The sequence below is a fragment of the Drosophila suzukii genome, assembly GCF_043229965.1.
Source record: "Drosophila suzukii chromosome 2 unlocalized genomic scaffold, CBGP_Dsuzu_IsoJpt1.0 scf_2c, whole genome shotgun sequence".
In the NCBI taxonomy this organism is placed as follows: Eukaryota; Metazoa; Arthropoda; class Insecta; order Diptera; family Drosophilidae; genus Drosophila; species Drosophila suzukii.
The window spans coordinates 27,252,689-27,278,434 of record NW_027255896.1 but is presented as its reverse complement, the minus strand read 5'-3'; the positions used below and the strand labels follow the sequence as shown (position 1 = coordinate 27,278,434).

General features: G+C 39.1%; 1 protein-coding gene across 11 annotated transcripts in view; it reads left to right on the top strand.

Annotated features, from left to right (window-relative positions):
- Positions 1–25,746, top strand: part of Stlk (Ste20-like kinase) — a 119,171-nt gene that overhangs the window by 11,022 nt on the left and 82,403 nt on the right. For 10 of the 11 annotated variants that reach the window (XR_011605184.1, XM_070998334.1, XM_070998327.1 and 7 more), the window contains one exon: positions 2,626–2,862. Coding sequence is in view for 10 of the 11 variants with exons in the window: in XM_070998334.1 (XP_070854435.1) it covers positions 2,626–2,862 (237 nt within the window). In the remaining variant the exon portion in view is untranslated. Of the gene's footprint in view, positions 1–2,625; positions 2,863–13,582; positions 15,361–25,746 lie in introns of those variants that run through there. The other variant, XM_070998335.1, reaches the window with a different exon arrangement.

The window sequence follows — 25,746 nt, the reverse complement described above, 5'->3', positions numbered from 1 at the left end:
ACATGAGCGGTCCTAGGTAAATCAGGATTCAATTTAATCGGTTAATCGAACTAAAACGGAGAGAACTAAAAAGAGAGAAAAAGGCATACACATCTTTGCACAAAGGAAAATAAACATTCAAATTCAATTTATTTCTTAAAAATACCAAACGCTTAAAATAGTAAAAAACTAAAAAGTTTACACATTCATTGTGGTGAGATTATGTATATAAAACAGATAATTCTGTTCTTTTAGAGATCATATACACAATCATTGTGGTTTGTTTTGATAGTAAAAAAACTTAAAACATATAAGACAGTCTTCATTGGTTTTTATGATAAGCTAGAACATGTCTACATTTTTGGATTTTAATGCTGATCTTCTATAAGAAATTATGTTTCCAGCCGCACTGAACACTCTGTGGAGCTAGCTGGAACGCAAAGAAAGTTGTTACCGCACGTTGCACAGTGGTCGAAAAGGCTCATCTAGCAGCGTTTAATTGATACCTCTTAGCGTAAAACTTTTTCTTTTTTTAATATTTTTTTTTACGTGCATATATGTAGATTTAGCTACAATGTTTAACAAAAAAAATATATTTTTTTAAATTTATGTGAGGTTTTTTATTTTGTCAAAGATGCAACTTTTTATCATAATTTGAACATTGTTTATTTCAATGACCAAATTATGAAAAAAATTTATAAATGTGTTAATTTTTTATTCAAATAAAAATACATTCAAACTGAATAATAAAAATATTAAAATTTTTTTTTTTAATTATACCATATATATTTTGTTGGTTTAAGTCACAAGTTTTTATTTTCGTAATTTCTTATATTTATAATCAAACAAATACACATCTTAACGAGGTAAAAAGAAGTGGCGAACGCGCCTTTAACAAAAATATCTGATATCAACAATTGTGACGAAAAATAATATTACATTCGATAAAATAAGTAAGCTATATTAAATTTGTGATTTCGGTCCGCAACAGTAAATATTTATTTACCTACACGTAAATTTTCTGTTGTAGCGTGCCGAATACATAAATTTAATATAGTTTATTTATTTTTTCGGATGTAATATCATTTTTCGTCACAATTGTTGATATTAAAAGTTTTTGTTAAAGGCGCGTTCGCCACTACTTTTTACCTCGTTAAGAGGTGTTTTTTTTTGCACAAGAGTTTAAGTACCCCAATACCATGACTAGGAGTCGTCCCCATATGTCTTGGCTATTGAAAAACCAAACACACACTTTCATGTTCCACTTCGGCTTAACTTTATTCTAATAAGGTATCTGTTGTTTACATTCACATTCTAATAAGAATGACACATATAATATGAATATTAAACTTTTCAATAACAAGTTTTATCGCTTCAATTACCTATTTTAATAGAACAAGTTTGGAATCTCAAGAGCTGTATAGTTTCAGATTTCAAGAGAAATCTGTCGTTTCTTACATTTCCCGCTGAACTAGCGGGTTTTTCCAAAGTAGTAGAACAAATAGATCAAGTTTCCTATTTCGATTAGCTTCATGCAAGTAAAGGACCCTAAAATCATAACAGATTTTCCGTTTGAAAAAATCTATTAAGAATATTTTTCATCAAATTGGTTTTTTCTTGTTTATTTTAATAAGTATGAATTATTACGTATACGGAGCTGAAACGAGTTGCACTTTTATCGCTTAATATCTTCCAAACGGTAAAAAGTGTTGTATATCAAAAGTTGAGGAATCTCAAGGGCTATATGATATAAAATTTAAAAAGAAATTGTTCGACTCAATTTTGAGATAATAGTCAAAAAGTGGTTTTAAAAAATAGTTTTTTGTCTAGCACTAAATCTATTATATTCAGACAATTTTACTATATGAAGAGTATTTAGCAAATTAAATTATCTTTTTAGAGATATAGCACGTTTTTGTAGCATTAGTTGTTTAGCTAAATCTGTTTTTTTTTGATTTTTCGCTAAACTAGCGGGTTTTTCCAAAAGTTACGAACAAACGTTTCCTATTTCAAGCTGCTTTATACAAACATAGGGTTTCCAAAACGCTAAAACTAAGATGGGATGCAAGAAACCCACAAACAAAGGGACAAACATTTTCATTTTGGGAAGAAGAAAATCTTGTTTTTTGAATTACTTTTGAACGGAACATCGGATTTCAACAAATGAGGTGCCATTCGCCGCGTATTCTCATCAACAATAAAACTAGCTAAACAGCCGGGGGCTTTTATCCCCACCGTGTCCAGCAGCTCCAATTTTCAAAATTTTTAATTTTTCACTTTCACCGTTTTTTCTCTTAAACAAATCTATGTTTCGAAAGTCTTGGTAAACAATCTTCTTAGTTTTTGCAATACCTTTCGATTGGTGTATCACTCGATACGATCGGACCATAATGGCAGATTTTCAATTCTGCGGCTATATATAGTAGTTGTCTTCGCACGCTCTCTTGCGCGCTTCGCCACTACGTGTACTTCCGTCCACAGTGATATTCACTTAATACGGTTTTTGTTATACGATTTTAATTGCGAGCCATAGGTTTGGCATTCGGTGTATATTAATCGGTTTATCGATGGTAGCTTACTTTCTTTACTTTTTAATATATTAATACTTTTTAATTAATATTATGTAAACCTTTTATTCAATTTCAGAGTCAAGCTTACTGCCTGAAACAAATGAACAATTTCGCCGTGATATTTTTATGAAAAAATCGTTTTCAGATGACTTTCATCAGTTCGTTGAACTATGCTTGAATAAAAATCCACTATCTCGATGGGCCGCGTCAAAATTAATGACACACTCCTTTCTAAAGCAATGCCGCTGTACAAGTCTTGCAGAGCACTTCAAAGATTTCAATCATGATTTGTCAAAATGTAAACTAAAAGAACGTATGTATATTAATACTACCAACACATATATTATGGCTTTAATTAAATTTAAGGAGTCACAGCGACCAAACAAAAAAATTTCAATACTGAATGCTATTACTTTTAAGCAAATTTATTAAATGTTTTGTAAGTTTATATTTTTCAAAAGTTTATTTTCGTACCCAAAGGTGCTCAACATGACCACACCCAACAAATCAAGCAGTAGCCAAGTTGGGAACAGTACCAGGCGCTCAGTAGCACCCACTGCATATGAGAATTGCTGATCAGCATATTATATGTCTCACTAACTCACCGTCTCACCGACTCAACGGCACACTTTGTAGCCTGTGGTCCGGCGTTACAGTAATCATCGTTACCATTGTGATATTTTTTTTCTTTTTCACAAAAATAACCAAAAAAAAATCGATTTTATAGTAATTGGATGTAGAAAAGAAAAAAATTGACAACTACCGAAAAAATTAAATCTTCATACCCTAACAATTGGTACTGTTGGGAATATGATGGTGCCAATTTCAAAAGCACAAATGAAAAAAACCACAAGGTCCCACGAAATGTTTGCTAAAGATATTATTAATACGTGTATATAATACAAGGTGAGTTCCATCTGTATGTCAACTGATGCGTTAGAATCTGCTATCGTTTATCGACTTCCAGTAAAAATTTCATGACATTTCATCTATTGGAAGTGAGGTTATTGCGTTTTAAGTGTCAGTATGTTTTTGTCATCGGTGCGAAATTGAGCTTCAAACAAAGAGCCATCATTAAATTTTGTTTTAAAATTGGTAAAACAAGTTTATGGCGATGATTTCCTATCCCGTAGCAGAGTGCACGAGTGGTTTCAACGTTTTCAAAGTGGTCGTGAGGACATAAATGACGATGAACATGTGGGCCAACCAAAATCCGTGATCACCGAAAATTCCATCGAAACTGTGCCTGAATTCATAAAAAATCAGCCAAATCATCATTGAAATTCATGGAAATAGAATGGAACATCTCCAAAACATCGATTTATCGCATTTTGACCGAACATTTGGGCATACAAAAGGTGTGTGTACGCACAAATTTCTGACGTCCAAAAATTGCTCAGAATTCAACATTCGAAGGACATCATTAAAGAGGCAAAAAAAGACCCGAACTTCCTTTACAAGATTATGACTGGTGACGAAACGTGGTGTTTTCAAAATGATCCCGAATCGAAACGCCAGAGTGCTGAATGGAAGGCGCCGGACGAGCCGAAACCCAAAAAATCGCGCCTGGAGAAGTCAAAAGTGAAGACAATGCTGTTTTGTTTTTATGATTCCAAGAGTATTGTCCACAAAGAATTTGTTCCACCCGGCCAAAACGTTAATGCGGTATTCTACCTTGGAGTTTTGAAGCGTTTGGTGCGCCGTATTCGACGTGTTCGGCCCGAATATCGCGAAGATGGAGGTTGGCGTTTGTTGCACGATAATGCGCCGTCTCATCGATCGACGCTTGTGTCCGACTATTTGACCAAAAATCACATTTTAACCATCAACCACTCCCCGTATTCACCTGATATGGCAACGTGCGACTTCTACCTTTTCGGAAAAATGCATTTGCCGATGAAAGGAAAGCGTTTTGCAGACGTAGGCTTGCACCGGCATACTGGCGGCCATACTGGGCAACGAGCTAAAACACTCGTTCGACATGCTTTTGGACCGTGCAAAACGCTGTATTAAAGCAGAAGGAGACTATTTTAATTAAAATAAATTAATCAGTTCTAGACAGTCTACTATATGTAGACCACCTAGCAACTAGATCCCTATCCTTAAAGCGCCACCTCTCTATCATCTCGTTGGATTTTTCCAAGGCTTTCGACAAAATAGGTGTCCACTCAATAATTCAACAACTCCAGGAATGGCAGCTAGGACCCCGAATCATAAACTACGTCTCGAACTTCATGAAAAAAAATTATTATCAAAAACGGCAGAAATCTATCTAACAGTTTTCCTCTCGACAATGGAATCCCACAACGATCACCCATTTCAGTCATCCTATTCCTAATTTCCTACAATTCCCTAACAAAAATAATAGCCTTACCAAGACAAATCAAATTCACTGCTTACGCCGACGACTTCCACCTAATTATTGAACACAACAGAAGACAAGAAGGCAAACTTTTTTTTGGGTCAATCGATAGGTATTGATGAGAACAATACATTTCAGTTAAAATTTTTATTCTAGCATCAAAACTGTAGGAGCCACAGTTTTGGGCGGTTTGTGGGCGTTAGAGTGGGCGTGGCACTGTGCTGAAACAAACTTGCGCTGCGTAAGAAGCTCAGGAATCTGCACGCCAAATCTCAATAGCCTAGCTTCCATAGTTTCCGAGATCTCAGCGTTCATCCGGACGGACAGACAGACGGACAGACGGACAGACGGACATGGCTAGATCGACTCGGCTAGTGATCCTGATCAAGAAACGCTTCCTTCTGCCTGTTACATACTTTCCGACGAATCTAGTATACCCTTTTACTCTACGAGTAACGGGTATAAAAACCCCATTGTCGACCTATCTTCCCTCTTCCAGGAAATAGGACATTGGTGTTCCGACTCGGGAGCCTCCCTATCAATCGAAAAATGCCAAAGCCTACACATATGCCGTAAACATAATTGTAAATCAGAAATTCGTACCGGCACTGTAAATATCCCAGAAACCAAGAACACAACAATACTAGGTCTCACGCTAAATAATAGATACAACTGGTCCACCCACATAAACAAATTAAAAACCAATCTATGCAAGCCCCTGAACATCATTAAACACCTTTCCTCTCTAAAATACAATACCAACACTTCCTCGCTAATCCATATTGTAAAATCCATCCTCATATCAAAAATAGATTACTGTCTGCCCATTTACGGAAACGCTCCCAAACACCTAATAAACCGTATTAAAACTTCCCTAAACTCAGCCATCAGATCAGCGCTAGGTGCATTTAGGACAACACCAACAAACAACTTACTTATAGAAGCCAATATAAGCACAATAGAACACAGAACAAAACTTTTAACAGGCAAACTTTCAAAAAAACTTATACACTCTTTTGACACCCCACTTAAAAAACTTACTAAAACCTCCAAAAAGAAATTCAAATATCCCAGTACAATAGACAGAATAATTAACATTTGTAAGCAACTTCACCTTCCCTTTGCACCAATCAAAAACAACTACAATAAAAAATACGACATGGAAATTATTAACAAAGCTACTAACACAACACTATCCAACTTCAACAAAACCAGCACATCTCCCATAATATATAAGCAACTCTTTCAAACTCTAAAGAACACTCTGCCCAACCACCAATTCCTTTACACCGACGGCTCAATGGCCAACGGTATAATCAGCTATAGTGTAACCAGCGAAACCAATACAATCAAAACAGGACTCCTTCCCCACTACTCATCTGTTCTCTCTAGCGAGCTTATAGCCATACACGAAGCCGTCAAAATCGCGCTAAAAATACCAGGGAAACATGCTATCTGCTCAGACTCTCTCTCTGCGCTAAAGTCCCTCACCAACCCCAATAACCATTCCTACTATCCCTCAACCATCAAAAACCTGGTTTCTAACCACTTCCCTAAAATTATACTAATTTGGATCCCCAGCCACATCGGCATAACAGGGAACGAAAACGCCGATAAAGCAGCCAAAGAGGCCCACAAATACCCCCTTACCTACTCCACAAAGAACAACTCTAACGACATTTCACACTTCTTGAAAAAGCACATACAATCAAAACAAGCTGACATCTACAGCAATGTATCGCCTTGGTACAAACAAATTCTACAGACCTCACCGCAATCCATCTGTCAGTTACCCCCAAACACCAATAGGAAAACACAAATACTCATACACCGGATACGACTAGGACATACCAAACTGACTAATGCCCATTACATGGATAGAACACTTCCCAACACATGCCCATTCTGCCACCACTCCCCAATAGACATCCAACATATCATTATACACTGCCCTTCCTTATCCCAACCCAGATCAGAATCCTTCCAATCACTTAACCCCATCAACACCATCTCAAACCCAACCCCCGTCGACATCAAAAAAATCATCACATTTCTTGAAAATGCCCAAATTAAGCTTAAAATTTAAATGTATATAAAAATGCTGTTAATCCCACACCTTAGATGAGCTGAAGGCCTTAGCTGCTAGAGCTCTTAAATTTAGTTAGCCTATAGTTTTAACTCTAAGCTAGCTTTATATAAATAAATAAATAAAATGAAAATAAATTGATTTTGCCGAAAAAACTAATTGCTCTGTCTTTTTTTTAAAAGTCCCGTTTACTTTGGAACTCACCTTGTATATATGTCTTGGTTTTTCACAAATCTTCCCTCTGGCACTGCTGAAGCACTTATAAATTGAATAGGTTTCATAAATTTTTACTCCGCCTTTTTAGTCTAAATTATCTCACAATCAAATTACTCGAATTCTAAATAATAATATTGTAAATACCTTGTCGGCACGACAAGAGAAATCGGTAGTATTCTTTTCGTGTTCTTAGCAACATTCATACGCTTCGCGAATATAAAGTGATTGTTTTTGTGTTTAAATAAACAACATTAGCTAAAAACTTAAGTCTCTGTGCAGTGATTGTTGTTATAATCGTTACTCGTAGAGTAAAAGGGTATACTAGTAGTATGGAAACGCGGATTCTGGGACGGTTATCATATAAATGGCCACCCTCCCCCCCCCACTCATTAACGTATGCGAGTTCTTGAACAATTAGCATAATCCATAAATTAACTGGTTTTAATGGGCTTTGAAGTCATACAAATGTCACGATCATTTCCATATATTACTTAATTTCCCCCATCGCCTCCACATCCCTATGTGACAATATTGATCATGTATCCTATCCCTCATTATTAGCAATTAAAAGTTACGTGAGAAAGGTCGCACAACCTTATTACCCAATGATTGTTATCTTAGCGGAACTTTTCCGATCATGCTGGGAAAATATCTAAAGATGGTTATCTTAGAGAGACATGTCCAAACATATTCGGGAATAATGTTTCCTATGACTGTAAAACTAATTTGGAAATCAAAAGAACCCTAAATCAATGATTCTCAGATGTGGAATAATTTCATACACATGTTTTTGTTTCCGCCCCAGAACTTTTAACTTGTAAATTCTCTAAAATTCTCTCCTTTCCACAAATGGGTCATAAACATGTCATAAAATGGGTTCAACCAAGAACTACCCGAACATGCGCACCTGTCCATTACCTCACCGCAAAAAAAGGGACACATGCACAAGCCTGAAGGAGCACGCTCATTGATGAGATCATGAGCCTCAAGCCAACGACCTCACGGCTGACTGCTAGCTCTAACATGTACCATAATAGGTGTTGAAATCACGACCGCGCAACAATTCGCAAGTGGCCGATATATCTCAGTCAAGAAAATATTTTCCATTCCATTCCTTACCTGTAATTTTAACTCGAACTTAGAAGTCAGAAGTTTATTTTGTAGCATAATAATACATTTGTTCATTTATTTTGATATTGCGAACATGTTTAAATATATTTTGAAACTAATTTTCTGGCTTCGTTCCGGCGATTTGCATAGAAGAGGCAGGCGCACGTTTCCTTTGTCAATTCAGGATTACAAAATGTAAAGTGTTCACCATCATTCATGAACATAGTTTTTGTGTTTAGAAGGTATTGAAAATGCTGATAAAATATCTGTCCTTTAAATTGTTCAATAAATTGGTCAATTTCCTCATGAAATTTTATTTTATTAATTTTGTTTTCTTGTAGGTCTTCAAATTATTTTATTGTTTTAGAGCTATTTTAAAAAAATGTCAAAATAACGTATGCGTTGTTAAGAGCACAAACTCCGCCCTTAAGATGTGTTTCACAATATGGAAACCGGGTTCCCTTAAGCCTGTATAATGACAGACAGCCCATTTCCTCGATGTTAATGACGCCTCCCAAAAAACGTCTGTAGAAATCGTTTCTTTTCCACACCTTTATAAATAATTTATTTTCCGTTTGTAATTGTCCTTAAATACTTTCGAGTTTGCGGAAAACTGTTTTCTCCATCGTTCCAAAAAACTTTGTGATGTGTATTGGTTCGAGAGATTTTATATTTAGCAAAGTAAAATCATATGGTGATTCTATTAAAAAACTATTATTCAAGCTTGTATCTATATCGAATACAACTCCAATTTACTTTGAGCATTTATCGAAACAGTGTCTTTCAACATTTTTCAAATGTTAAACAACTCGTTGCACTAGTCCGTTTAATGGGTTATATTCAACTAATCGGTCATGTATGAGGAGACAATAAGCTTGTATATTTTCATGACCTGGTGTCTTCAGTTCTATTTAAATTCTGGTATGAAATTTTGATATGTAAGATCAACCACAATAACAGGGGCCTTAAATTTAAATTCATTTGGGGTCAAAAATGATTGTGATCCACATTTATAGTAACTAGATTGAAATCTTATATACATTTCATATAGGTGAGCGTACTGTTTCTTACTAAAATCGACATTCAGATTATCATATGGATATGATTCAGATTTCAAGTGAACTTTAAAGTTTGATAGATTATTTGTGATAAGTTCTCCATTTAGTGTAAATCCAATTATTGCAAATCTCGGTTCTTCGCGGCTAGGCGACAATTTCACTTTCCAGCTGGGTTGACTGCCATACCCTAATTTAAGATTAACATATGTCATTGTTTTCCTTTTAACCTTTTATATTATACTCGAAGCTTCAATCCTAACGACTTTAAAAATAGTTTATTTTTCAAAGTAAGTGGGCATCTTTTTACTGTTGGTGCTCTTTCTATTGTTTTACCATTTGTTATGATTGGCTGAGGACTTAAGCTGCCCTTTTTTTTTTTGTTTATTTTGGTTTTAATTCTTCCTAACGCTACAAGTACAAGAATACTTATAAATTAGTGCGCTAGTCACAATTCAATTTACTTCATGAACATAAAAATTTCTTAACTATATAGTTCTAATACGAGACATTAAAGCTATGACATTTGACATTGAAACATTGAATTCTTAAGGGCTAAGTTTTGTTTTAAATTATATACTGTTTTGAAGTTGTATGTGTAAATTGGCTTTGAATTGCGTGGCAGATTTAATTGTTGTATGTAATAGTTTATTCCAAGAACGTACAGGACAGATAAAAAAAGTGCTTCTCAGCATAGGAATGTTTTAGTTTTTGACAAATTAGATTGTTTGTTCTGTTGGAAGCGCTGAATTTTAAGTTGCAAAAGAGATATTTTGGCTCGGAAGTTGTTATTAGTTTGTGCTGTAGTAGTGTTTTGTACTCGATCCAGACTTTTAGCGGCATATCAAAATTTTTAATAGTTGCATCAGAAATTCGATCTGTGCCTTTGCGATTATATATATAGATCGCTACACTGTTGAAGGCTACAAGGAGTTGTTTTCTTTTTCTATAATCATTCTATTGAACGAATGTGCATGCAAATGGATACGCTTTCACCACGTAAATTCACCAAATCGCCGTTTTGATCAATTATGCGAATAGATAGTGTGCTTAGCGTGCAGTTGATTGGTAAATAAATTAGGTTATGTGATGTCACTGTCATTTTATATTCAGGCGGAACATTAACGCCAAACTCATGTACCGTGTGATTCGGTGTTCTACCTACATATGATCCCCTGATTATATTAAATTCCAAACGAATTGCGTTACTTTTTAATATGTTCACAGTCTGATCTGGTCGATAGGTTTTGGTAGGATGTGGTTCTAGTACTTTTTGATGGAAGTCAGAAGTTAGCAATGCAGTGAAGAAGACGTTTCCGACCCCATAAAGTATATATATTCTTGATCAGCATGACTAGACGTATCGATCTAGCCATTTTTTTTTCGATGTATTAAAAAAATACCAAGAAACAAAAAGAATATTAAAAATGATATCAAGAAATAATAGTTCCAGTTTCATGTCCGTCTGTCCGTCCGTTTCTACTCAAACTAGTCTCTCAGTTTTAAATTTATCGGGCAAAAACTTTCGCAAAAGTCTTCTATCTTTTGCAGGTAGTATATAAGTCGGAACCAGCCAGATTGGAGAACTATATCTTATAGCTCCCATAGGAATAATCCGTAAAACAAATTTAAAAAATTAAATCCTTGATGTTTTTAACATACAACCTCCTAAGCTTGGAAATAAACATTTTTTAATTAGTTTTGCATTTTGAATTAAATTTTATCAAAATCTATACTACTATATCATATAGCTGCCATAGGAACGATCGTAAAATTGGTGGGAAAATAATATGAAAGAAATTATAGTTTCGGTGTTCCTTAACATATAATTTCCTACGCTTGGAAATAACATTTTTTAATTAGTTCTGAATTTCGAACTTAATTTTATCAATATCGGACGACTTTATCATATAGCTGCCATAGAAACGATTGTAAAATTGGTGGGAAAATAATATGAAACAAATTATAGTTTCGGTGTTCCTTAACATATAATTTCCTACGCTTGGAAATAACATTTTTTAATTAGTTCTGAATATCGAATTTAATTTTATCAAAATCGGACGACTATATCATATAGCTGCCATAGGAACGATCGTAAAATTGGTGGGAAAATAATATGAATCAAATTATAGCTTCGGTGTTCCTTAAGATATAACCTCCTACGCTTGGAAATAACATTTTTTAATTAGTTCTGAAAATCGGACGACTATATCATAAAGCTGCCATAGAAACGATCGTAAAATTGGTGGGAAAATAATATGAAACAAATTATAGCTTCGGTGTTTCTTAACATATACCCTCCTACACTTGGAAATAAAATTTTTAATTAGTTCTGCATTTCGAATTTAATTTTATCAAAATCGGACGACTATATCATATAGCTGCCATAGGAACGATCGGAAAATTGGTGGAAAAATAATATGAAACAAATTATAGCTTCGGTGTTTTTATACCCTTGCAGAGGGTATAATGATTTCAGTCAGAAGTTTGCAACGCAGTGAAGGAGACGTTTCCGACCCCATAAAGTATATATATTCTTGATCAGCATCACTAGACGAGTCGATCTAGCCATGTCCGTCTGTCCGTCCGTTTCTACGGAAACTAGTCTCTCATTTTTAAAGCTATCGGGCTGAAACTTTTCCAAAAGCCTTATATCTTTTGCAGGTAGTATATAAGTCGGAACCAGCCGGATCGGACAACTATATCTTATAGCTCCCATAGGAACAATCGAAACAAAATGTAAAAAAATTTATATTTTCGGTGTTTTTTAACATAAAACTTCCTAAGCTTGGAAATGATATTTTTATACCCTTGCAGAGGGTATAATGATTTCCGTCAGAAGTTTGCAACGCAGTGAAGGAGACGTTTCCGACCCCATAAAGTATATATATTCTTGATCAGCCTCAATAGATGAGTCGATCTAGCCATGTCCGTCTGTCCGTCCGTTTCTACGCAAACTAGTCTCTCAGTTTTAAAGCTATCGGGCTGAAACTTTCCCAAAAGTCTTATATCTTTTGCCGGATCGGACAACTATATCTTATAGCTTCTATAGGAATAATCGGAAAAACAAATGTAAAAAAATTATATCTCTGGTGTTTTTTAACATATTACCTCCTTTCCTTGGAAATAACATTTTTTAATTAGTTTTGAATTTCGAATTAAATTTTATCAAAATCGGAAGACTATATCATATAGCTGCCATAGGAACGATCTTGAAATTGGTGGGAAAATAATATGAAAAAAATTATAGCTTCGGTGTTCCGTAACATATAACCTCCTACGCTTGGAAATAACATTTTTAAATTAGTTCTGAATTTCGAATTTAATTTTATCAAAATCGGTCGACTATATCATATAGCTGCCATAGGAACGATCGTAAAATTGGCGGGAAAATAAAATGAAACAAATTATAGCTTCGGTGTTCCTTAACAGTGTTCCTTAACGGTGTTCCTTAAAACTTTCCCAAAAGTCTTATATCTTCTGCAGGTAGTATATAAGTCGGAACCAGCCGGATCGGACAACTATGTCTTATAGCTCCTATAGGAACAATCGGAAAAAAATGTAAAAAAATTATATCTTTGGTGTTTTTTAACATATTACTTCCTTTCCTTGGAAATAACATTTTTTAAATAAAAACGATCGTAAAATTGTTGGGAAAATAATATGAAACAAATTATAGCTTCGGTGTTTTTAACATATAACCTCCTACGCTTGGAAATAAAATTTTTAATTAGTTCTGAATTTCGAATTTAATTTTATCAAAATCGGACGACTATGTCATATAGCTGCCATAGGAACGATCGTAAAATCGGTGGGAAAACAATATGAAACAAATTATAGCCTGGGTGTTTTTTAACAAATAACCTCCTACGCTTGGAAATAACATTTTTTTATTCATTCTGAATTTCGAATTTAATTTTATCAAAATCGGACGACTATATCATATAGCTGCCATAGGAACGATCGGATAATTGGTGGGATAATAATATGAAACAAATTATAGCTTCGGTGTTTTTTAACATAAAACCTCCTAAGCTTGGAAATGACATTTTTTTTATTTAGTTCTGAATTTCGAATTAAGTTTTATCAAAATCGGACGACTACATCATATAGCTGCTATAGGAACGATCGGAAAATTTGTGGGAAAGTAATATGAAACAATTTATAGTTTCGGAGTTTTTTGATATATTATCTTATACTATTGGAAATAACATTTTGTGTATTTTTAAGAATTTCGAATTATATTTAATACAAATCGGACGACTCTAACATATAGCTGTCAAAGAAAGATTAAGCGAAATAATGAAATAATTATTTTAAAAAAAAATTTTGCTTTGTTGATTTTGATCGTATTTGACTTTACTCTGGGTATAGAATATTTTAACTTTTCAGAATTACGAAATTAATTTTACACAAAAATCTGACGACTATAATATTTTGCTGAATGGGGTGGTGTTAGGACACGAATAACATGTGTACAGGTGTCCAAATTATAAGGTAGGATACCTAGGTATACCCGTTTTTCCTATTTTATATTACAGAAATAACCTTTACAAGGTTGCCACGAAGCTAGATAACAGGTAATAATGCAGTTATTACACAATCCTTAAATTAAGTAATCAACTTGGTTGACCTAATTTACCTACGAATTGTCCCTAAAATCAGGCATTGTCCGCCATCGAAAGGGTTATATGAAGGTTAATAGCAGGTATGATTCAAGTCAATATATATGACTCGTAATCCTAATCCGCGGATTAGTCTGTGAAAACCAGTTGCCGAGTGACAACGTATACATTGTTGTGTGTATCTTTTATATTCAATTAATATAAACACACCGAAAGTATAAGGTGAAAAGTTAATGAAAATCTACCAAAAAGTACAAGGTGAAATGCTAATATAAGCCCATAAAAAAGTAAAAGGTGAAAAGTGATTAAAAATCCACCAAAAGGTATAAGGTGAAAAGTGAAAAGAGTGTGTAACAAAATAATAAAGTATTATTATACTTTTTTCCTTTGGTAATTATTTCTATAAAGTAAAACAGGATTCATAAATTCGTAACACATAGGTCTCTTCTGGTGAAATTCAGGTGGAACATCAATGAACATAAATAAATATTTACCAGAATCCCGACCAAAGAGATTTTAAAAATCTCTGACAAATTATAACCCCTTAACTTTTATACAATTATTTTTTAACAGCAAAATAAAGAGAATGCCGCGCATATCTTTTTTATCTCAAGAGCCGCCAAGCTGCGCTTAGACGAAGCCGATCCCAATATGCTCAAAATGCGTCACAAATAAGGACCCGTAATGCGCAGCACATTGCCTTGGCCCGTACAAGTAATTTGGAGGTAGCAGAAGAAGCTCGCTCGCGAAATTCCGCTGCTCGCTCTCAGAGAAGGAGAAGCGAAAGAATTCGAGCCAGTGAACGATTGAGGAACACTGACAATCGCGCTACCTGGAGGGCGAACGAGGAAAATCGAGGACCAGAGCGCGCACGGGACGCTGTAGCGCGCGCAATAGTCAGGTCGGATTCCGAGGAGCGACGACGACACTGCTGATCATGCTACCTGGAGATCGATCGGGGAAAATCGAGGACTCGAGCGTTTACGGGACGAATGCAGTTCATAGGATCACTAGGAACAACCCTATCACTAGGACACAGGAGTAAAGGACCAACACAGTGCATCATCGGAACACAAGATTTCAGCAAAGATTTCGGGAACAACATATTCAGGAAATGGCTGACAAGCGACTTCTCACTTACAGGTCGAGTTCACAAAATCGACAGGCGGAATCTTCCAGACAGTCACAGCGCAATATTGCTGCAAGTGCACAACTTTCGGTGGATGAACGAGAGGATCAACGGGAACGCCAGTTACGGAGGTGTCGAGCTACGGCAAGGGAACAATATCTTCGTAACATTAAGGACGGACCAACTAAGTTTTCTACGTGCTGTGGAGGAACGTGGTTTCCATCTCAGGTAAGTGGTTTGAACATACGTACTATTTCTTCCAAATACCGTAACTTTAGTCTAGACAATGGCTTTTATTTAAGTAGAAAGTTTCCGAGTCCGACCGGCAAATATCAATTTTGCAGTACATGTCGTCAAGGCGTTTCCAAAGGTAGGATACCATCCCTTTGTCTCTCTAATGGCTTCGACTTTCCAGAGATACCTGAATGCCTTAAAAACTTGACATGTCTTGAGGAGCGCCTTATTTCTCCTCGAATTCCCTTCATGCGCATTATACCCTTGGATATGAAAGGCAATGCGGAATAAGAGGCGCTGTAGTCAATGTTCCAATTTCAGTACCTGATAGTGTAAGCGTACTCCCGCGCACCTTTGATTCGACCCATGTAATCCAGGTTTATTTAAAAAGAAAGTTAGAATATTCCCATAATTTCATGACGGAAACTATTCGACCCGCTCGGGTTATTCAAGCTGTGCGATACTTGGATAACACTGAGCTCTACAGAAAGCACAACATTTCCTTTGACGGTGATTGGCTCAATCAAATGGGAGCCGAAGAAGAGATACCTTTCATCGCAGATGAACCTGACCGAGAAGCCGTAGAAGAGCTTCTTCGTCTACATTCTCATTCTCAATCAAATGACGATCAAGAAGGTGATTTAAATCCCGGAGGTCATGAAACCCTATTAGAAAACGATGATAGTGGATTTCAGCGTATTGCTATGGCTCCCGGAGAAGGCCGCATTCCAACAAATTTAACCCTTGACGACGACGCAAAAGAACTTTCCTTCCCAACAATTTCTTGCGGCGAAATATTTAATGGGAATTCGAAAAAAAGTTATAGCCATGATAAGACAATTTGGGTTGCCTACATTCTTCATAACCCTCTCTGCTGCTGAATCTAAATGGAACGATCTCTTAGTTATTATATCTCTTTTATTGGATAGCAGAGACATTACTGAGGAAGAGGCAGCAGCTCTTTCTAGCGCCGAAAAAGCTAGATTAATTCGATCCGACCCAGTAACGTGCTCCCGGTACTTCGACTACAGGTTCCAGCAATTAATGAAATTATTTTAAAGCTCCGAGATATTTGGTGAGTTAAGACTCGTCCATTATTATTGGAGGATCGTGTTCCAGCACACAGGATCGCCGCACTCTCATGGGATGTATTGGTTTTCTGGTGCCCCAAAGCTAGAAGGACCCGATAACGCCGAAGAGGTCACCCGCTTTATTGATCTTTTCATTACTACCAGCGGGGACGATCCTGAAATTCATGAAGTAATTCAATATCAGCGCCATAAGCACAGCGCTTCATGTTTAAGGGAATTGCGAGGACGATCGCGTCGCGGCTATGGTAACGATGGTTACTGCGATGCCGGACCACAGGCGATGCGGAACTGCGCTGAGGTTGAGCTAAGTTGGGTCAGCTGCTAGTGGAGATAGTGTATTACGAGCCCTATTCCCAGAAATAGGAAGTAGAACCGCGGAGTTATGAGATGCGTTGATAACTGATTTATTCTTCATTTGGTACATGTTTATATACTACTTGGAACACGGAAGTTTAGTGTAATGATTAGTGAATGAGCTATATTCTAAAGTAGGTAGGTAGGTCAGGGAGTTTTGATTATGGTAGCAGTTTGTGTAGTTGGCTCGGCAGACACTGCAAAATGTGCTGACTGCATTGGCCGGTCAGTGTGCCGTTGAGTCGGTGAGACGGTGAGTTAGTGAGACATATAATATGCTGATCAGCCATTCTCATATGCAGTGGGTGCTACTGAGCGCCTGGTACTGTTCCCAACTTGGCTACTGCTTGATTTGTTGGGTGTGGTCATGTTGAGTTCTTTTAGGTACGAACATTCTCCCCCCCATTGAGGGGTACCCTCAATTAAGTCGTGATGTCGGTCAGCCCTTGACCGAATTGTATAGGAAGCACCTAACAAATCATTGACCAAGGTGGATCTTTCCTTCAACTGCGGTTTGTGATTCAGGTCCTTCACATCTTCTTGATGTTGCTTAACACTCCCCTTTGCGTTAAAATTGACATTACCGTGGGGACTGAAATTGTGCTCTCGTAGAACTTGATCATTTGGCACGTCTATGGTATGTGGACATTCTGCAATAAAACTAAGATATTTCTTGGTTAGGTTTGGACATGTTGAACCAAAGTCAGCCTTCTTGTCGGTTTTAAATTGATGAGAAGTCGGTACTATATTCGTCGGATTTTTATCTTTTGTTGGCTCATAAGCAGCGTTCGGTCCTGCAAAATTACCTCTGCCTTCTACCAGAATAGGGTTGATTTCCGTATCAGATGAGGTTTCTTTATTGAGATAACCTGTGATTACATAACCAAGCCTAGTGCCTTGTGCCAAAGGTTTATTAGGTCCTAGTTCAAGAAGTTCACCGGTTATTACACGAGAATACACCTCAGACCCTAAGGTTAGGTCAATGGGTCCAGGTTGCCAAAAGTCAGGATCTGCTAATGGCAGTCCCCCGGGAATATTAAGATCGTTATCAATCGATACTGACGGTTGGTCTGGAATGACTGTGGGAATAATAAATACCTCTATTAGTCTTTCAAACCCTGATGTAACTGATGAGAGCTTTAGTGTTGATCTAATTGCTGTTGATATTTTTCCTCCGATTCCAGATATTTCAATCGGTGACCTTTCCTTAAGAGATAGCAGATCTGCCATTCCCCTTGAGATAAGATTCACCTGTGATCCACCATCTATTACAGCGCGACATGTTTGTAATTGACCGTTTGGCCCTTGTAATGAGACCTTGGCGGTCGCGAGCAGAGTATATCCTCCTACGTCGTCGTAGCCTGCAATGGTTACTGCGCCGGCCACTGGATTGATAGTTGGTCCTTTGTGTAACAGTGAATGATGCCGTTGCTGGCAGACTCGACAATTGGTCGGTGATCCACAGTTTTCAACCATATGAGCTGTAGACAAACAATTTGTGCATGCTCCTATTTGAATAATGGCTTGGCGCCGTGTTTTGGGGTCCATTTCCTGGAAACGGCTACATGCTCTAAGATTATGTGGTCCTAGGTGACAAATCTTACAGCTCTCTTCGTTGTGAACTGACTGATGGCGTAGCGTTGCTGTAGGTTGAGCGCTTATCGTCTCCAGCATGCAAGCGCGCAGTTCAATAAACGTCAGTACACTCCTTAACGTTGGAATTTCCGTTGGTGCATCTGCTGAATTTTCTAGAGCAGCTAGAGACTGCTGGTCTAGTTTTCTTCTGATAAGAAAACACAGGATTGGATCCCAGGATTTTGTGCTGATATCTGATATTTTTTATAGTGTCATGTAAGGCCCTTAGTTGGCGCGAGGAACCGTCTATAGGCATATGGTCAATAATTTTTGCAATGGCGGCGAATACTAGTATTTTTCCGTTCTGGTACCTGGCCTTTAAACGCAACCAGGTGTCGTCATAGCCACCCTGTGAGAAGGCTGTGTCTGTCAAGACGTTTCTCGCTTCACCACGAAGCGAACTCTGTAGAATATGTAGTTTTTGACTGGCCGAATATGGTTTATTATGTACCAATTCCACAAAGAGATCATGGAACCGTGGCCAGTCTAGATACTCGCCGTTGAACTCCAGAATGCTAATTGGCGGAAGTTTAGGCTCATTGGCGCGTCGTTTTCTCGAAGCAGGTTCATTTCGTATTCTTCGTATAATGTGTGGAACTGAGCTAGCTCTGCTTCTGCCAGGGCTGCGGCTCCAGGTGTGCTGTCCAATTCGTCGTGGGCTTGCCTCAGCAACGCCCAAAGGAGATCCAGGTGCCTTTGTAGGGCTGGGGTGACGGTTGGGGCGTTCGATGCTAATGTTAATGATGACTCCAATTCGTTGCATCTTCTCTGCAACTGTCGGATCACCGTGTCAATTGCGGAATCTCCTTTGACTTGATCTCTTGTTGTGATCTTGATGTTGGCCGACGTTCGTCTCGGGGCCTTCGGAAGCCCGCTTCCAGTCGGCATGTTGTCCAGAAAGATATTCTGATATTTTTCGACCAGCTCCCTAAGTGCTACTACTCGTGAAGAGTACTCACTTCCAGTGGGTAATGCCGCTTGCTGGACTTCTTCATCTAGGTCGCAAAACTGCTGCCAGAGATCGTTTAACTGATGTAGCTTACCGGAATAATAGCCGTCGGTGGCGTCGGTCGGCAGAATCCTTGCCATAGTTCTTAATGAGCTGTTGGATTTTCCCTTCCAGCTCGTTTTGGGTGTCTAGTAATCGATTGTGTAAATCGATTCTTGTGTGACTTGTTTCCTCAATGAATGAAGTAGACATATTGTGTGCCTTGGAAACAAAGAATTCTGTGAAGCTGGATGAAGCTGAGTATCCTGTAAAGCTGGATGAAGCTGAGTATCCTGTGAAGGTCTGGATGAAGCTGACGTTCCTGTGACGCTCGAAGACGAAGCGTATCCTGTGAAGCTGGATGAAGCTGAAGTTCCTGTGACGCTGGAAGAAGAAGCGTATCCTCAGAAGCTGGATTAAGCTGAAGTTCCTGTGACGCTGGAAGAAGAAGCGTATCCTGTCAAGCTGGATTAAGCTGAGTTCCTGTGACTCTGGAAGAAGAAGCATATCCTGTGGAGCTGAATTAAGCTGAAGTTCCTGTGACGCTGGAAGAAGAAGCGTATCCTGTGAAGCTGGATTAAGCTGAAGTTCCTGTGATGCTGAAAGAAGAAGCGTATCCTGTGAAGCTGGATGAAGCTGAAGTTCCTAAGGCGCTGGAAGAAGAAGCGTATCCTGTGAACCTGGATCAAGCTGAAGTTCCTGTGACGCTGGAAGAAGAAGCGTATCCTGTGAAGCTGGATGAAGTTGAAGTTCCTGTGACGCTGGAAGAAGAAGCGTATCCTGTGAAGCTGGATTAAGCTGAGTTCCTTTAGTGGGAAGGGGGTTCCTTGAGTGTGATCCTTTCTTGTTAAAGATTCACGTCGGGGTCACCAATGTTTGTGCCTAACCGAAGTAGACACTTCCGGGTCACACCGCGGGACAAGGGGGTAATGAGCACTTGTCGCTGGCACGCTGGGACGCTTTGCTGTGGTAACGATGGTTACTGCGATGCCGGACCACAGGCGATGCGGAACTGCGCGTTAGCTGCTAGTGGAGATAGTGTATTACGAGGCCTATTCCCAGAGGTAGGAAGTAGAACCGCAGAGTTATGGGATGCGTTGATAACTGATTTATTCTTCATTTGGTACATGATTATATACTACTTGGAAGACGGAAGTTTAGTGTAATGATTAGTGAAGTACGCTATATTCTACAGTAGGTAGGTAGGTCAGGGAGTTTTGATTATGGTAGCAGTTTGTGTAGTTGGCTCGGCAGACACTGTAAAATGTGCTGACTGCATTGGCCGGTCAGTGTGCCGTTGAGTCGGATAGACGGTGAGTTAGTGAGACATATAATATGCTGATCAGCAATTCTCATATGCAGTGAGTGCTACTGAGCGCCTGGTACTGTTCCCAACTTGGCTACTGCTTGATTTGTTGGGTGTGGTCATGTTGAGTACCTTTGGGTACGAACATTCTCCCACCCATTGAGGGGTACCCTCAATTAAGTCGTGATGTCGGTCAGCCCTTGACCGAATTGTATAGGAAGCACCTAACAAATCATTGACCAAGGTGGATCGTTCCTTCAACTGAGGTTCATGTTTGTGATTCAGGTCCTTCACATCTTCTTGATGCTGCTTAACACTCCCCTTTGCGTTAAAATTGACATTACCGTGGGGACTGAAATTGTGCTCTCGTAGAACTTGATCATTTGGCACGTCTATGGTATGTGGACATTCTGCAATAAAACTAAGATATTTCTTGGTTAGGTTTGGACATGTTGAACCAAAGTCAGCCTTCTTGTCGGTTTTAAATTGATGAGAAGTCGGTACTATATTCGTCGGATTTTTATCTTTTGTTGGCTCATCAGCAGCGTTCGGTCCTGCAAAATCACCTCTGCCTTCTACCAGAATAGGTTTGATTTCCGTATCAGATGAGGTTTCTTTATTGAGATAACCTGTGATTATGTACATAACCAAGCCTAGTGCCTTGTGCCAAAGGTTTATTAGGTCCTAGTTCAAGAAGTTCACCGGTTATTACACGAGAATACACCTCAGCCCCTAAGGTTAGGTCAATGGGTCCAGGTTGCCGAAAGTCAGGATCTGCTAATGGCAGTCCCCCGGGAATATTAAGATCGGTATCAATCGATACTGTCGGTTGGTCTGTAATGACTGTGGGAATAATAAATACTTCTATTAGTGTTTCAAACCCTGATGTAACTGATGAGAGCTTTAGTGTTGATCTAATTGCTGTTGATATTTTTCCTCCGATCCCACACATTTCAATCGGTAACCTCTCCTTAAGAGATAGCAGATCTGCCATTCTCCTTGAGATCAGATTCACCTGTGATCCACCATCTATTACAGCGCGACATGTTTGTAATTGACCGTTTGGCCCTTGTAATGATACCTTGGCGGTCGCAAGCAGAGTATATCCTCCTACGCCTGCAATGGTTACTGCGCAGGCCACTTGATTGCTAGTCGGTCCTTGGTGTAACAGTGAATGATGCCGTTGCTGGCAGACTCGACAGGTGGTCGGTGATCCACAGTTTTCAACCTTATGAGATGTAGACAAACAATTTGTGCATGCTCCTACTTGAATAATGGCTTGGCGCCGTGCTTTGGGGTCCATTTGCTGGACACGGCTACATGCTCTAAGATTATGTTTTCCTAGGTGACAAACCTTACAGCTCTCTTCGTTGTGAACTGACTGATGGCAAAGTGTTGCTGTAGGTTGAGCGCTTATCGTCTCCAGCATGCAAGCGTGCCGCTCAACAAACGTCAGTACACTCCTTAACGTTTGAATTTCCGTTAATGCATCCGCTATATTTTCCAGAGCAGCTAGCGACTGCTGGTCTAGTTTTCTTCTGATAAGAAAACACAGGACTGGATCCCAGGATTTTGTGCTGATATCGAGGTTTTTAAGAGTACTCATTGAGTTTTTTATAGTGTCATGTAAGGCCCTTAGTTGGCGCGAGGAGCCGTCTATGGAATACTAGTATTTTTCCGTTCTGGTACCTGGCCTTCAAACGCAACCAGGTGTCGTAATAGCCACCCTGTGAGAAGGCTGTGTCTGTCAAGACGTTTCTCGCTTCACCACGAAGCGAACTCTGTAGAATATGTAGTTTTTGACTGGTATTCGGCCAGTTGGTTTATTATGTACAAATTCCACAAAGAGATCGTGGATCCGTGGCCAGTCTAGATACTCGCCGTTGAACTCCGGAATGCTAATTGGCGGAAGTGTTGGGATCTTGATGTTGGCCGAAGTTCGTCTCGGGGCCTTCGGAAGCCCGCTTCCAGTCGGCATGTTGTCCAGAAAGATATTCTGATATTTTTCGACCAGCTCCTTAAGTGCTACTACTCGTTAAGAGTACTCACTTCCAGTGGGTAATGCCGCTTGCTGGACTTCTTCATCTAGGTCGCAAAACTGCTGCCAGAGATCGTTTAACTGATGTAGCTTACCGGAATAATAGCCGTCGGTGGCGTCGGTCGGCAGAATCCTTGCCATAGTTCTTAATGAGCTGTTGGATTTTCCCTTCCAGCTCGTTTTGGGTGTCTAGGAATCGATTGTGTAAATCGATTCTTGTGTGACTTGTTTCCTCAATGAATGAAGTAGACATATTGTGTGTCTTGGAAACAAAGAATTCTGTGAAGCTGGATGAAGCTGAGTATCCTGTAAAGCTGGATGAAGCTGAGTATCCTGTGAAGGTCTGGATGAAGCTGACGTTCCTGTGACGCTCGAAGACGAAGCGTATCCTGTGAAGCTGGATGAAGCTGAAGTTCCTGTGACGCTGGAAGAAGAAGCGTATCCTCAGAAGCTGGATTAAGCTGAAGTTCCTGTGACGCTGGAAGAAGAAGCGTATCCTGTCAATCTGGATTAAGCTGAGTTCCTGTGACGCTGGAAGAAGAAGCATATCCTGTGGAGCTGAATTAAGCTGAAGTTCCTGTGACGCTGGAAGAAGAAGCGTATCCTGTGAAGCTGGATTAAGCTGAAGTTCCTGTGACGCTGGAAGAAGAAGCGTATCCTGTGAAGCTGGATTAAGCTCAAGTTCCTGTGACGCTGGAAGAAGAAGCGTATCTTGTTAAGCTGGATTAAGCTGAACTTCCTGTGACGCTGGAAGAAAAAGCATATCCTGTGAAGCTGGATTAATCTGAGTTCTTGTGACGCTGGAAGAAGAAGCGTATCCTGTGAAGCTGGATTAAGCTGAAGTTCCTGTGACGCTGGAAGAAGAAGCGTATCCTGTGAAGCTGGATTAAGCTGAAGTTCCTGTGACGCTGGAAGAAGAAGCGTATCCTGTGAAGCTGGATTAAGCTGAAGTTCCTGTGAGCTGGAAGAAGAAGCGTATCCTGTGAAGCTGGATGAAGCTGAAGTTCCTAAGGCGCTGGAAGAAGAAGCGTATCCTGTGAACCTGGATCAAGCTGAAGTTCCTGTGACGCTGGAAGAAGAAGCGTATCCTGTGAAGCTGGATTAAGCTGAGTTCCTTTAGTGGGAAGGGGGTTCCTTGAGTGTGATCCTTTCTTGTTAAAGATTCACGTCGGGGTCACCAATGTTTGTGCCTAACCGAAGTAGACACTTCCGGGTCACACCGCGGGACAAGGGGGTAATGAGCACTTGTCGCTGGCACTCTGGGACGCTTTGCTGTGGTAACGATGGTTACTGCGATGCCGGACCACAGGCGATGCGGAACTGCGCGTTAGCTGCTAGTGGAGATAGTGTATTACGAGGCCTATTCCCAGAGGTAGGAAGTAGAACCGCGGTGTTATGAGATGCTTTGATAACTGATTTATTTTTCATTTGGTACATGTTTATATACTACTTGGAAGACGGAAGTTTAGTGTGATGATTAGTGAAGTACGCTATATTCTAAAGTAGGTAGGTAGGTCAGGGAGTTTTGATTATGGTAGCAGTTTGTGTCTTTGGCTCGGCAGACACTGCAAAATGTGCTGACTGCATTGGCCGGTCAGTGTGCCGTTAAGTCGGTGAGACGGTGAGTTATTGAGACATATAATATGCTGATCAGCAATTCTCATATGCAGTGGGTGCTACTGAGCGCCTGGTACTGTTCCCAAGTTGGCTACTGCTTGATTTGTTGGATGTGGTCATGTTGAGTATCTTTGGGTACGAATATCAACGTTGAAGAATATAAAGAAATATTTAAAAAAGTTAAAGAGCTCCTAGAGTCTGTTTCCGAAGAAGAATCGGCCATGTTTAATAATTTTGAATATTTTCTCAGCCATCTTGAAATTTAATATGAGGAGTTCAAGTACAAGCTTAAAAAAGCCCCAAACATTTCTTCGTCGCCAATTTTCTGATAGGTTGCTAAATGCTTACAATAGAAATATTTTAGGCTTGCATAGAGCAAACATGGATATTCAATTCATTCTAGATGCTTACGCCTGTTGTAGTTATATAATTAACTACATAAATAAATCCAACCATGGCGTGTCGCAACTGCTTCGAGAAGAAATGGCAGAAATAAGCCATGGAAGTGTTTCCGTCAAAAGAAAATTGGAGCATTTAGGGAGCAAGTTTATTAACGCTACAGAAATATCTGCCCAAGAAGCTGCATACAACATTTTAGGTTTACACTTGTCTGAGGCTAGTCAAGGGAATGGTTTTATTAACACTTGCCATCCAGATAAAAGGGTCCGGATAGTCCGATCTATCAGAGAATTAGAACAGCTTCCCGCAAACTCAACAGATATTTTTGAGCGAAATTTACTTGATCAATACGTGCAAAGACATGAACAACTAGAATCGTTATGTATTGCTGAATTTGCGGCTTGGTTTAAATTCTCCAAGCTAAATGCACGATCAGAACAGTCAAAGGAAGAATATGACGAAGCAATCGACTTTGATGCAGATGAAGAAAATAACGTTGCTGCACAAAGATACCAAATGCTGAATGGGACTTGTTCACGTCAAAAGGGCGTTTAATTTCAGGAGGCAGTGTCGAGCGGCAGTTTTATCCAGATGTCTACATATCGCGCGCTCGCCCTGCCGTCCGCTCTCCCTCTCCATCTCTCCCCTAAGTCTCCGCTCTGCTCTGGAGCGCTTAAGTTAAGTTAGGCTTAAGCAGTTCTCATTTCAAAGTGATCCAATAAACTTCTACGCACGTCGCGTAAAAACGCCAAAGTACTCCCGTGTGTTTTGGGTACCATTCGATCTTGGGGCTTCAACTATTTTCAACGATCAAGCCACCCCGCCCCAACATTTTGGTCCAGTCGAAGCCGGATTTCAAAATCTTTGGATTTTCCTCTCCTGGAGTTTCCTTTGATTTTGTCCCAGCAGGCTTGAAACGCTCCAGATAAGTTCCACTTACCATAATTGCCGG